Below are 13,628 nucleotides of genomic sequence, written 5' to 3'. Positions count from 1 at the left end.
TCTTCCCTGGTCCCTGGTCCCTGGGCCCCGGGCAGCACCCTGCACAGAAGCCCGGGGCCATCACGGACATGCAAGGCCACGCCAGCCCTCAGGGACAGAGCGCCCTCTCCAGGCCAGGCCGCGGCTCCTGCACTCAGGGCTGTGCACAGGGCTGGAGGCAGAGGCCTGCAAAGTCTCAGTGCGCAGGAGCTGGCCAGGGCCTCCTTCCATCCCCGTCATCTCTCAGAGAGGCGGCCTCCACTCCATAGTGTGGAGGCGAACACCGCGCCCCGAGGCCACAGGCGCGGGTAAGCCCTGTGTTCTGTCACGTGGCAAGTCAGTGGGGGAACCTCGATCTTGACGCTCATCCAGTGAACTCCATGTCAGGTACTCCTCCCACCAAGTCTTGCTCCCAGTGACCAAGCAAGGCTCTGGGGAAACTGAGGCACAATGGGACAGCCTGAACATAGAGACAGGCGGTTAGGGAGAGTACGGGGATCCAGGGAGGCGGGGAGGGCCTACTCCTTGGCTATGCCCAAACACTGGCTCTCCACTGTCATTGTCCTTCTAGAATAAATGGATAAATGGTTGCAGAGGCTAAGCTGGCCTCACAGCCCCTAGGGGACAAGTGGTAGGTGTAGTAACCAAGAGTCTGACCTTGGATTCCCGGGGACCTGGGTTCTGATCCTGACTCTGCCTCTGCCCGGCTCTTACGACACGGCAGTGAGCAGTGAGCGTGGTTTCCCACCTTCAGAGTAGACAAAATTATGAAGCCATCCCCGGAGGGTTGGGCTCGACAGTGCAACGGCTCAGTGCTTGGTATCCACGTGGTGTGACGTGCGGTCGCTCTGAGCTGTGATCACGGGTCCCACAGATGTCCTCTCCAGGTGTCAGGACCTCAGAGTCCAGCCCCCACCATGCTTGCCTGAGACAGGGCCTGCAGTGGAGTTGGTATGCAGCAGAGGGTCTGTTTCCTGGGCCCCGTGTTCAGGTAGGAGGGATGCGAGAGTCCATTCTGGTCAGGGTCCCTCACGGCCCACACACCAAGGGAGCTGAACCTCTGATTTGGAAGGAAACCCAGGAGTCTAGCCTATTTCTTCTCAGATCAATTTTACGTGAAACTTTTGGATTTATTGGAATGCAGATTCAGATTTATTTAGAGAGAAGGGACTTAGGTGCTGTATTTCTTTCTTTCTTCCTTTCTCTTTCTTTTTTTTCTTTCTTTTATTTTTGATAGGGTATGTGCACTCACTGGAGAGAGAGAGAGAGAGGCAGAGAGAGGGAACGTGAGATATCATCCCCCCTCCCCGGGGAACACGGTCATGCTACATCCCTTCTCCTCCCTCCTCCTCTGGGGACTTTGGGCACGCATTCATACACGCCTGGTGTGATTCTCAGGCTGCCGGGTCCAGGACTCGAACTGCAGTCGGCCTTGTAGGAGTTCAGTACTCCAACTACCACACTACCTGCTGGCCTCTAGGTATCGCATTTCTAGCAATCTCCTTGCTTGTTCAGCTATTGCTGTTGGCCCTGACTACACCTTGAGGGGCAAGGCTGGGCATCTTCTCTAGAACGGAAATTCCTGCAAAGATGGAACCTCATTTCCTTATGAAGCAGCCAGGCATGTTCTGCCTCGTCCTAGGTGGGAGAGTCACTGCATCCTAGTTTGCAACCCTACCAGCTGCGGTCAGGGTCGGCCAGTTTGAGACAAACGAACAGGACAGTCAGGGCGCCTGGTGGCCAGGTTGGGATCTGCAGGCAACCGGAAGCAGATTTGCAGGACTCGGGGGTACTAGGGCTGGGCAGAGGCTAGGGCCAAGGGGTCTGTGCCTGCTTCAGGCCCACACAGGAGGTATCAGGTCATTAATCTCATCTTCCTAAACAGCAAGTCTTCCCTGGTCTAGACAAAGCCCTTTCATCTCCCAAGGATCCTACTCAAGATTGGGCCCCACCACTGGGGCCTCTGGGAATATATTGAATTCTGTTGTGGGGGGACCTACCTCTTGGTCTTCAAGTGGGCATCCAAGGATCCCATGGCATCTGGTGTGCAGTTTGGTTATTTCTTTGCCCTGGATGGGAAGGGACATTTGGGTCGCTTGGGTTGACACATCCACCCTGCCTATTACAGGAGAAGTCTACCCCATCCCCATCCCTGGGGCCTCCTGGGGAGTGCGACTTGGCATTGCCTGGCCCTGCAGCTAACACACTGATGTCTGGCAAGTCTTCCTCCTCTGCGGAGCTCAGTTTCCCCATCTGTACCTGGCGGGGGAGGCAGGTTAGACTGGTCAGCAGTGCCAAAACCCTAACCACATTCCAGAACCCCCTGGACAGCTCGAATACAGATTCCAGGGTCCCACCCCTGGGGCTCCTCATTTGGTAAGCCCACGAGGGACCCTGGGGGTCGTTATTTTACCAAGTTTGTTGACTGATTTGGTGCACAGCTGGGCTGGGAAACACGTTTGAATTGTTCCAAAGATCAAAAACTCCGATACCTTGGTTTTGAGATAGTGTCCATGCTGAAAAACATGCCCCCTGCTGTTCAGTCTGGTGTGTCGCCTGTGCCTCTCTGTGAGCCCTGGAGAGCTGGGCTGAGCCCTCTGTGGCCATTAACGGTCACGATCACCCCAGCTAACCGTCGCCTGTCAGGCCAGGTGCCGAGGGTTGGATGCCCGTGGTTTCACAAACTCCTCAGACAGCCCCCTGAGGTAGACACGACTGCCCTCGCCTCACAGATGAGGGACCCGGGGCTCGGAGCGCTTACGTGGCTTGCTCAAGGCCACGCGGCTAATAAGGGGCAGAGTCGGGCAGGAGCTCTCGCCCTCAGTCCTAGTTCCTGACCCCAGGCTCCTGCTGCCTCAGGGAGCACCGTGGGCCTGCTGGGTTCGAGATCTCCAAGGCTGAGGCCAAGCTGTGGCCCATACTGCCCACCTTGGAACCCCATGGCTGAGCGAGGTCTCTGTCTCCTCAGGTGTGTGCCCAGCTGTGCCCCACATCATGTGCCTGCCCCTGGCCACCACCCCGATGCCTGCCGGGGGCGCCCCTGGTGCTGGACGGCTGCGGCTGCTGTCGGGTCTGTGCTCGGCGGCTGGGGGAGCCCTGCGACCACCTCCACGTCTGCGACGCCAGCCAGGGCCTGGTCTGCCAGCAGGGGGAGGGCCCTGGCGGCCAGGGGGCTGTGTGCCTCTGTAAGCAGGTTTGCGGGACTGCTGGAGGGGTGCGTGGGAGGGCCCGGTCGGAGTCCAGAATCCGAGAGCAGCGCCCCCTGTGGCTCTCCTCCTAGCCTTGCTTCAGTCGCACTGCTCACTGCAGCTGAACCTGGTGACCCAAGGTTCCTGCCCCACTCCCCACCTCTCCCCTCTTGGCTGTGGCTCAGACCATGCCCACCGCCTGAACAGCCTTTCTCCTCTCCTACCTCTCCATATCATAGCCAACCATCAAAGCCAAGCTCAAACGCCTCCCCTGAGAAGTCCTCCCAGATTCTTCAAACCAGTAGTCATCATCCCCTTCCCTGGATCCTCACAATATTTTTGGGGGAAAAAGAGCCCATCCCCCTCTTTAGGATGTAGCAGGTGTCAGGCTCTATGCTAAGCACTCACTATACAGGTCACGTCAGCCTCCCGAAAATCAGACCCATTTTACAAAAGAGGAGACTGAGGCTCAGAGGTTTTTTCTTGGAGAGGTTTTTGCTATAGGGCACGTGCTCTCGCCAGACAGACAGAGAGACAGAAAGCGAGAAATCACCCCCCAGGGGGGATGGCCATGCCACAATCCCTTCTCTTCCATTCTCCTCTCAGGATCCTGGGCACGCACGCACACGCACCTGGCGTGAGTTTTAAGACACCGGGTCCTGGAAGCGAACGGCAGTCGACTACATGGGAGTCCAGCGACACAGCCATTACGCTAACTGCTGGTCCCAGGCTCAGAGTTTTAACCAATGCACTTCATGTTCATGTCACGCAGCTTGGAGCCTGAAGGAGCAGGCTCTGAAGCAACAATCCTGTCTTCTTGGCTCCTGGAGTGGGGGCCCCCGGCCCACAGTTTGCAAAGCCTCCCAGCTTTGCTGTTGACTGGGGGCCTTGAGCGTGTTAAATTTTCCCCACCCTGCTTCGGTATCCGCTGAAGACACAGAGCAGGGTCTCACGCTTGCTCTGGTGACATTAGCGGCCACATCCTTCTTTGCTGTGGGGGACTGGCCTGTGCATGCAGACGACTGGGTGTCCCTGGCCTCTCCCGACTAGACACCAGTGGCGCCTCCCCCAGGTCATGGCAGTCTGTCTTCAGGCATTGCCAAATATTCCCACAGGGGCAAAACTACCCCCAGTGTGTGGGACCAGCAGTTAGTGTAATGGCATGTCACTGGACTCCCATGTAGTTGACCACGGATCGAGTCCTGGACCCGGTGGCTTAAACTCACGCTGGCATGTGTGCTCAAGATCCCAAGAGGAGAATGGAGGAGAAGGGATTGTGGCGGGGTCATCCCCCCTGGGGGGGGGCAGATTTCTCGCTTTCTGTCTCTCTGTCTTTCTGGAGAGCAACTCTCAAAAAAAAAAAAAAAACCAATTTAGAACCATTGCTCTAGAGAAATAGAAAGAGGGAACAGATTGTTCCTTTTTTCCTGTTTCTTTCTTCCTTCCTTTTTAAAAATTGGATATTGAGCGTGTGCGATCGCTGGAGAGAGACAGAGAGAGAAAGTGAGAAACCACCCCTGAGCAGGGGGTGGGGACACAGCTATCCTGGAGTCCCTTCTCCTTCGTTCTCATCTCAGGATTTGGGGCATGCACGTGGTGTATTCTTCAAGCCACTGGATTCAGGGCTCGAATTGTGTAGTCAGCCATGGGGGATCCAGCTGCCTTAACCACCACACCACTGGCTGGCCCTCTTTTTTTCTTTCTTTCTTTCTTTCTTTTTTTTTTTTAAGATTATCAGGCTTATAGAACAACTCATCTCTTTCATCTATATGCTCGTCCCACTTTTATAAAAATAAAAACGAGAGAGGAAGGCAGAGAGAGACTGATGAATCACTGACGGCGAATCTGAGAAAAGCCTGGTTCCACACCAGCCAGTTACGGCAGAGCGTTATCAGCGCTAGGCCACGGTGAGGGCTGCATTTGATCAGGGGAGCTGAGTCATGAGAAAGGGGTGACTTGTGTAAACTCGCGGAAGGTTGCTGATTGGTAGCAGTGAGGCTGGAGAGAAAACACAGAAAAACCCGAGTTAAGTGGCACTTAGCCTGCAGGCCCTGATTTAGAGCTGCCGGCACACGTGTGAAGCACTTGACAGAGTTTATTTATCGAACCACGTGCCAGGCATTGAGGGTTTCATGGGTATCAACTTGTTTAATTTCACAGCAACCATATTAAGTAGGAACTAATGTCATTCCTAAGTTATAAATAGGAAAAAAAAAAAAAAGTGGCCCAGAGAGTTTATGTTACCCGCTCAAGGTCACATAGCTTATTAAGTAGCAGAGCTGGGATTTGAACTCAGGGCTCGAGCTCCATTCCTCCCCTGCCTGGCACTCAGCATATGACTTGTGGCTATTCTTGTCAGTAGTTCTGAGGGGCTTTTCTTACTGTAGCTTAATTCAGACTAAATACTCGGAAGCCAAGAATTTACTTGGTCCCTGGTCTTCCTGCCGCGCCCAGCCCAGGGCCAGGAGCATGGAGAGTGCTCCTGAGGCTCGGTGCTCTGAACCACTTTGAGATGTTGCAGTTGGAGAGCCCCCGCAGGGGCTGAGTCTGACTTCCGGGCTCTGCGAGGACATGCTCCTGTCCCTCATCATTCCCCCCCCAGGCTGCTCCAAGCCAAGCCTTGTGCTGTGCTGCAGATTCTCAACATGGGGCTCCTGCTGTCCCACCCCCCCAAACTTGTAGCTTCCCGGTCAGGTGACAGCAGGCCCCTCCTTCCTGGCTCAGGCTCGAGACCGGGAGTCACTGCTTCCATCTGTCTCTCTCTCTCACCTCCCACGCGCTAGCCACGAGCAAATTCTTCACTGCATTTCCAGAATCGGACGCTCTCCAGCCTCACCACTACCAGCCTGGTCTGAGACGTGCCACTGTGTTCCTGGATTTCACAGCAGCCCCGTAATTCTCTCTGCTCTGCCTTCGCCTTCTGGTCTATTCTCAACTCAGCAGTCAGAGGGTTCCTGCTACACGAGTCAGATCTCGTCCCTCCTCTGCTGCAGACCCTCCAATGACTGCCCATCCGTCAGACTAAAAGCCAGAGTGCCCAGGGCATCGCGGTCCGGTTTCCTCTCTGGCCTCCCCGCCTCCCTCTCTCCTGCTCTCTGCTCCGGCCACATTGGCTTTCTGGCTATCCCTTAAACTCCCCAGGCAGGATCCCACCTCAGGGCCTTTGCGTGGGCTGTTTCCTGTCTGTGTCCTGTCTCCTGTCTGTGTCCTGTCTCCAGACACCTGCATGGAGGGTTCCTTGTCTCCTTCACATCTTCACTCGAGTATCACCGTCTCAGCGAGACCTTCCCTGACCACATTTAAAAACTGCAACTCTCTCCCCTCTCCGTCGCCCTCCTCTGTTTTTCTGGCACTTGTCACCAGCTGACATAAGAAGCCCACCAGTTTACTGTGTTTATTTCCGCGAGAGCAGAAACTCCAGGAAGGGCAGGGTTTTCGCCGTTTTATGCATCGCTGGATCACAAGTGCCCAGATCTGGGCTTTGCCCATGGAAGGCAGTCAGCAAATACTTGCTGAGTGAATCAATAATAAAAATAGTTCTAGGGGACTCGCGGTATAGGAACCAACGTGAGCAACTCCTTTACAGGTCAGGTTTCATTTTGTCCTTAATATCGAGGTAGGTCCTGTTATTACCCCTATTTTGTAGATAGGAGAACTGGACCTCAGAGAGGTTAAGTCACCTGCCTAAGGTCACACAGTATACAATAAAGGTACTCAAACAACCCCTCCCAACACGCAAAATCCTAGCATTGCTGCCCCTATAAGGGATTCCCCGACGGGACAAAAGACTACAGACATCCCCAGATGATGAGATAGTGCCTCTGTGAGGCCAGCAGGTGGCATGGTGGTTGTGGCTCTGAACTCCCCTCATGGCCAACAGCGGTTTGAGTCCCAGACCTGGCAGCTAACTTTCCCACTTTTTTTCTCTCTCTCTCTGGTGAGCACATGTGCCCTATAGCAAATTAAAAAAAAAAATAATAATAAATAAAATTAAAAGAATAATTCTTTTTTTTTTTTTTTTTGGAGAGGTTTTTCACTATAGGACACGTGCACTCGCCAGACAGACAGAGACATAGAGACAGAAAGCGAGAAATCACCCCCCAGGGGGAATGGTCACGCCGCAATCCCTTCTCCTCCATTCTCCTCTCGGGATCTTGGGCACGCACGCACATGCGCCTGGCGTGAGTTTTTAAGTCACCGGGTCCGGGACGTGAACCGCAGTCGACTACGTGGGAGTCCAGCGACATAGCCAATACGCTAACTGCTGGTTCCCAAAAGAATAATTCTTAAAACAAACTCCAAAAGTAAACAAACAAACAAATACAAAAAGGATTGTGTGTGCCTAGAAGAGGCCGTGGGAACTCCAGGGAGGGCGTTATCTGAGCGAGGGTACTGGGGAAGGGGACGTTGCAGAAGCAGGGGTCGGGTTTTGATAACTGCATATGGGTATGGAGAGGTGAGGAGCTCCCGGCGACATCTGGGACTGTACATAGGGAGCCCAGATCCTGGGTCAATGGCGTCCTTCCTCCCTCCCCGCCCCCAACCAGTTCTGAGCTGGAGGACCCCAGGGAAGTGCAGGAAACGCTACAAGGATCCTGCTGGTTTTCCTGAACAAGCCCTCAAGGACAGGTCATCCAGCACCCTGGAGGCCCAGCACAGGGCACCAGGAGCCAGTCCAGGCTGGGGAGGAGGAAGGTGCAGTTTCCAGGAAACCAGCAGCCACGTGGGCCAGGCCAAAATGTCAGGGCCAGGAGCCAGAGCCTGTGGCCTGGGGGGAGGAAGGAGTGAGAGGAGCTGGTCCGGTCCTGCCCTCCCCAGGAGCGTACGCATAACCCACTTCCACGACCGAGCAGCTGCTGTGTGCCAGGCTTGGAGCAGAACGCTCGAAGTCCGCCCGCTCTGATGTTAACTGTTCAGCATTCCCGTGGGCGGGTGCAGGGGCTCCGAGAGGTGGAGTAACTGGCCCCAGGTCTCACAGCTAGCAAGCCGGGCCCCAGGGGGGGAACCCAAACGTGCATGGTTCTGGAGCCCCGTGTGTGTACGGGCCTGACGGGTTTCTCTCCGCGGTCCTGGGAGAACCTGCTCCAGCAGAGCTGGCTCAGTTGCCACCCAGGTCTCCAGGAAGCACCCCAACACACACTCGTGCACTCTCACACCCACACATGAGTGTGGGTGCAGAGTCTCTCTGCACTTCCCAAGCAGCTCATTCCCCTCCTCATGCTGTCTCGGAGACAGTGACTTCGCCTCTGTCAACTACCCAAAAGACCGTGGTGGCATGAACTGTCTTGTCCCTGTCTAGAGCCACCTGGGGCAGGGGCACGAGAAATATCCCTGGAGTTACGAGGAGTCAGAACTATTCACGTGATTAGGGTCTCACGTGCCAGGTATACACTCAAGGGGCATTTCTGGAGGTTCTGCGTGCCCCGTCCAGGCTCTGAGCAGACACACAGGGTGCCAAGCATGCATCCCGGGCTCCAGCTCACAGAATCCGTGCTCAGGGGAGGAAATGGTGGTGACGCCCACCTCTGAGGGCTCCATTCAGGGTTCTCAGAGCACTGACTGCACTCCCAGCCCCACGCTAGGCGCCGTGTACATAGTATCTCATGTACCCCAAAGTATAAATGACTGTCTTACTGCTACTGTTCAGGTCACACTCAGAGACGTTAAGTAACTTAGCCCAGGTCACACAGCCAGCAAGTTAAGCCCTTGCCTCGCAGTGAGGACTACAGAGGTGGAAGATGCGTTCGTTGCATGGAATCACCATAATGAGTACACAATGGCTAACTGTTATTATTGTGTAACAATTACACCAACTATAGCAGAGCACTGGGATCTGGGGATGGTCTCCTTCGTGTTAGATGCCTACGCTACGTCCCCTCATTTTGGGTTATACCATCCTATAAAGTACCAGTATATCCCATTTTGCAGATGAGGAAACTGAGGCAAGAAATGGTGACGTCACTTGATCAAGGGCCATAGCTAAGCATGGGCAGAGCTGAGGCTCCAACCAATTAACGTTCTGAAAACCCTGTGCCAGGATCAGGGTGCCAGGCTGCCTTGCTACAGGTTCTCTTGGGCTGGGGGCTGGGAGGAATGTTGCTTGGCTGGAGGGCAGGGGCTCAGGTCCCGGGAGGGCACAGCCTCCCCAGCCGCGCTGGGCCAGCTCTGCAGAGGGTGGACGCCCACTGACCTGGGTTCTCCTGTGCAGTGGGCGAGGACGACGGGAGCTGCGAGGTGAACGGCCGCCTGTACCGAGACGGGGAGACCTTCCAGCCCCACTGCAGGGTCCGCTGCCGCTGTGAGGACGGAGGCTTCACCTGCGTGCCCCTGTGCAGCGAGGACATCCGGCTGCCCAGCTGGGACTGTCCCCACCCACGCAGGGTCGAGGTCCCGGGCAAGTGCTGCCCAGAGTGGGTATGCGACCAGGGAGTGGGGCTGGGGGTCCAGCCTCTTCCAGTCCAAGGTGAGTGCCGGGGGCCAGCTGGGCGCAATGGGATGCCTGAGGGAGCCAGGGGGACAGGGCCTCTTAGGTACCAGGACCTAGGGATGCCACGGAAGCTGGGAGAGGGCTGAGGAGACGGGGAGAGGGAGAGGAGGAGCACCAGGCTCCCTCAAGCCCCAGCAAGAAGCGGGTTGTTTAAGCGCTGGACTCCCATGTGGCCGACCGCAATCTGAGTCTCGGACCTGGAGGCTTGCTTTCTCACTTTCCCACTCTCTCTCTCTCTCTCACGCTGTTCCTCTCTGCTCAAATTGAAATAAATAAATAAAGTTTAATAAAATAAGTCCTTTTTAAAAATAAATAAATACGGAATTAAAAATAATAAATAATTACAAATTAAGATTGGGTTCGGAGTGGGAAGTAGGGTTAAGAAATTAGAGTCAAATTCTCCCAATTCATACCAGACATAATATGATATGATGTGGGACCAGCAGGTGGCTTAATCATTAGGCTGCTGAACTCCCACGTAGTCAACTGGGGTTTGAGTCCCAGATCTGGTGGCTTAAAGCTCACACTGGGTGTGTGTGCATGTGTGCCCAAAATCCTGAGAGTAGAATGGAGGAGAAGGGATTGCGGTGTGGCCATTCCTCCCCCTCCCGAGGGGTGTGTGATTTCTTGCTTTCTCTCTCTGTCTCTCCAATGAAGGTATGCACCCTATAGCAAAAATCTCTTTAAAATGGTATGTGAGTATACTATTATAATAAACATTTTTAATATACTGACACATTTTTAAAATTTATTATCGTTTTTTTTTTTTAAATTTGACCAGAGAAAGAGAGAGGGAAAGCGAGAAAGCAAGTCACTAGGTCTGGAACTCACACTTCAGCTGGCCATATGGGAGTCCAGTGCCTTAACCACCACGCCACCTGCTGGCCCCTATACTAATACATATTAATAACATAATATTATTAATTATTATTTGGACTTACCTAAAGAGGAACTGAGCTAGGCAAGGTGGCTGGGTGGCTCTGGAACATGGGCCGAGGGGTGGGCAGAGATGAACAAGAGTTACTTCCCACTTGCTATAAGCTCTTCAGTTTTAGAGAGTTTGTTATGTTACTTTTAAAAAATCATTAGTAGTGCATGATGGGGCTGGCAGGTGGTATGGTTAAGGTACTGGACTCCCACATGGCTGACTGTGGTTCAAGTCCTGGACCTGGTGGCTTGCTTTCTCACTTTCCCTTTCCCTCTCTCTGTCTCTTCCTGTCAAGTTAAAAAAAAAAAAATAGGGACCAGTAGTTGGTGTAATGGCTATGTCTCTGGACTCCCATGTAGTTGCCCGCAGTTCGAGTCCCAGACCCGGTGGCTTAAACTCATGCCGGGCACATGTACGGGCGTGCCCAAGATCCCAAGAGGAGAATGGAGGAGAAGGGATTGTGGCGTGGCCATCCCCTCTGGGGGGTAATTTCTTGCTTTCTATCTCTGTCTCTCTCTGTCTTTTTGGCGAGCACACATGCCCTATAGCAAAAACCTCTCCAAAACTAATAATAATCAAAATAAAATAAAATAGAAAATTCAAAAAGTAATCAGTAGTACATGAATGTGACTTAAAAAGGAAGACAGCTGAAGAAGGGTGGTTTCTAGAAGTGATGCTGCCTGCAGGGAAGGCCAGAGAGTCTATGGAGTGTGTGGCATCTCACAGGTTCTAAGCCCAACTCCACCACTTCTCCACTGTGTGACTCTGAAAAGTCTCTTCACTTCTCTGGGCCTCAGTTCCTGCAACTATAAAAAGGAGCAAATAAGAGGAGAGAGCTCTTATGGTGAGGACTAAGTGAATCAGTGCAAGGAGAGCGGTTACGACAGGGCCCCGCGACAGGACCACACTGCTGGTAGCTGTTACCGAATGTGAGGCAGGAAGAGAAACCCTAACACCAACTTGCTGGCCACTGTGTGTACATATGACACGTGTGTGTGTGCACACGCACAACTCGGTGCGTACACGTGTGTGCACACACAGGTAGGTGTAGACGCATGCACTGCATATGCATACACACACAGGTGGACGTCCACACATACACCACATGCATTGCACGTGTGTGTAGACGTGCAGGGTTTCTCAGCGTCAGCTAGGGACATTTGGGCTGAGTAATCCTCAGGCAGGGGGCTGGGGGCGCCAGGGCTCTCCTGTGAGTTGTGAGGTGCTTAGCCATTTTCCTGACTTCTACCCACTGGGTACCAGCGGCCACCCCCAGCTGTGACATCCACACACCCAGACATTCTCCGAGGAATCAGTAGGGACAAGTGACGCCCGGCAAGAACCGCGAGTGGAAAGGACTAGGACGGAATGCACAAATATTAACAGAGAGGGAGGAGCCTGGGGGAGGGAAGGCTGGCTGATGTTCCAGAGGCAAGAAGCGGTGACCGTTAGTGTCCTTGTCACCTCTCACGGCACCACACCAGGCAGGTAGCGCCTGGCTGTGAGACGCTACTGACCACAGAGCCACGGGGGCTCACTGCTTACCGGGCACCATCATGGCCAGCAGCGTCCTAGCTCCCTGGCACCCAGTATTTGTGGGGTGCCTACGGTCCCAGGCGCTGAGCTAAGTATTTCACTTCCGTTATGTCATTAACCCCAACAGCCCACTGTGAGGAAATGTACATGAGAAGAAACCGAGGTCCTTGACTAAGGCTGCTGAGCCCGGAGCACACAGGGCTGACTCCTCTTTCTCCCTCCAGGACCCCAGTTTTCCAGCCTCATCGCTCCCCCACCCCCTGGAGCCCCCTGCCCAGAATGGAGCACAGCCTGGGGTCCCTGCTCGACCACCTGTGGGCTAGGCGTGGCCACTCGGGTGACCAACCAGAACCACTTCTGCCGACTGGAGACCCAGCGCCGCCTGTGCCTGCCTGGGCCCTGCCCACCTGCCAGGCCCTACAGCTCATGGAACAGCGTCTTCTAGAGCCAGCAGGAAATGGAGACGTGACATCCACTACCCCCCGCGGGTGGCCCTGTGCCTGGGCCCTGCCCTTAGCTGTGGACGACATCATCCATGGCCAGGAGGACGAGAATGTTCTCAAGCTCCCAGGTCTGTCTGGACCCTGAGATACAGTGGGGGTACATGACCCGGGCCCCCTTCCTCTAGCTCACAACCAGGGAGCCTTACCAAGGTTTCCAGGGGCTTCTGGTGCATTCCCAGGCTCCATAGCCTTTATCAAACATGGCGGCTTCCTCTCTAGCTGCCCCCGGGCAGGCGGGACAACCATTCCCTGAACAATGAGGCTGCAGTAGGGGTGAGCTAGGCTGGCACCTTTCTGCAGAAAAGGTGAAGAGGGGGCACACGGACACCCTGAATCTCCCCTTCCTTTCTTGGAGTTTCATAAAATCCTCCCGAATATGAGTCTAGGCGTAGACAATGTGTCCCGCATGTGCTGAGAAAGCCCGCCCCATCCAGGGCAGACCGCGAACCTCACTCCTCACTCGGCCAAATCGCAGTCTTGAAGGAAGTCAGGAAGCAGGCCTTAAAGGATCTCTGAAACCTGATTTCTGTTAGCGAGAATTAACCTTCCGGGAACCGGCAGGTGGTGTGGTGGTTAAGGTGCTGGACTCCCATATGGCCGACTGCAGTTTGAGTCCTGAACCTGGTGGCTTGCTTTCTCACTTTCTCTCTGTCTCTCTCTGGTGAGCGCACATGCCCTATAGCAAATTTTAAATAATAAATAAGATTAAATAAATAATTCTTAAAAAAAAAAATAACCTTCCATGGGCCTGTGCTTCTCAAAGATTTGACTAGAGACCAACAGAGGAGAGTGAGGGACACCTCCCAGGGCTGGGAAACAGAGCCCCAAGTGAGCCAACCCAAGTGTGAAATGCTGTTTGAAGTCTCATGTTTTACTGTTTAAGAAAAAAAAAAAGGCAAAGCACATAAATTGTACATCCTCTTCCACGGTCTGCTTGTGTTTGTTTAAAAGTAAAAGCTGTGTGCCTACCAGGAGCCAAGCAGGAAATTAGAAAACATTCTTGATGT

At 54.0% G+C, this 13,628-nt stretch overlaps 1 protein-coding gene across 1 annotated transcript in view; it reads left to right on the top strand.

Annotated features, from left to right (window-relative positions):
• Nucleotides 1-13,247, top strand: part of CCN5 (cellular communication network factor 5) — a 15,751-nt gene extending 2,504 nt beyond the window's left edge. Inside the window, exons 3-5 of the mRNA XM_006147556.2 lie at nucleotides 2,948-3,164; nucleotides 9,376-9,630; nucleotides 12,343-13,247. Of these exons, the coding sequence (XP_006147618.1) occupies nucleotides 2,948-3,164; nucleotides 9,376-9,630; nucleotides 12,343-12,563 (693 nt within the window). The 3' untranslated portion in view covers nucleotides 12,564-13,247. The remainder of the gene's footprint in view (nucleotides 1-2,947; nucleotides 3,165-9,375; nucleotides 9,631-12,342) is intronic.
• Nucleotides 13,248-13,628: the final 381 nt, after the last annotated feature.

The sequence above is a fragment of the Tupaia chinensis genome, unplaced genomic scaffold (genome assembly GCF_000334495.1).
Source record: "Tupaia chinensis unplaced genomic scaffold, TupChi_1.0 Scaffold000216_1, whole genome shotgun sequence".
Classification (NCBI taxonomy): domain Eukaryota; kingdom Metazoa; phylum Chordata; class Mammalia; order Scandentia; family Tupaiidae; genus Tupaia; species Tupaia belangeri.
Note: the sequence above shows the minus strand (reverse complement) of the source record. Positions and strands in the feature narration are given on the sequence as shown.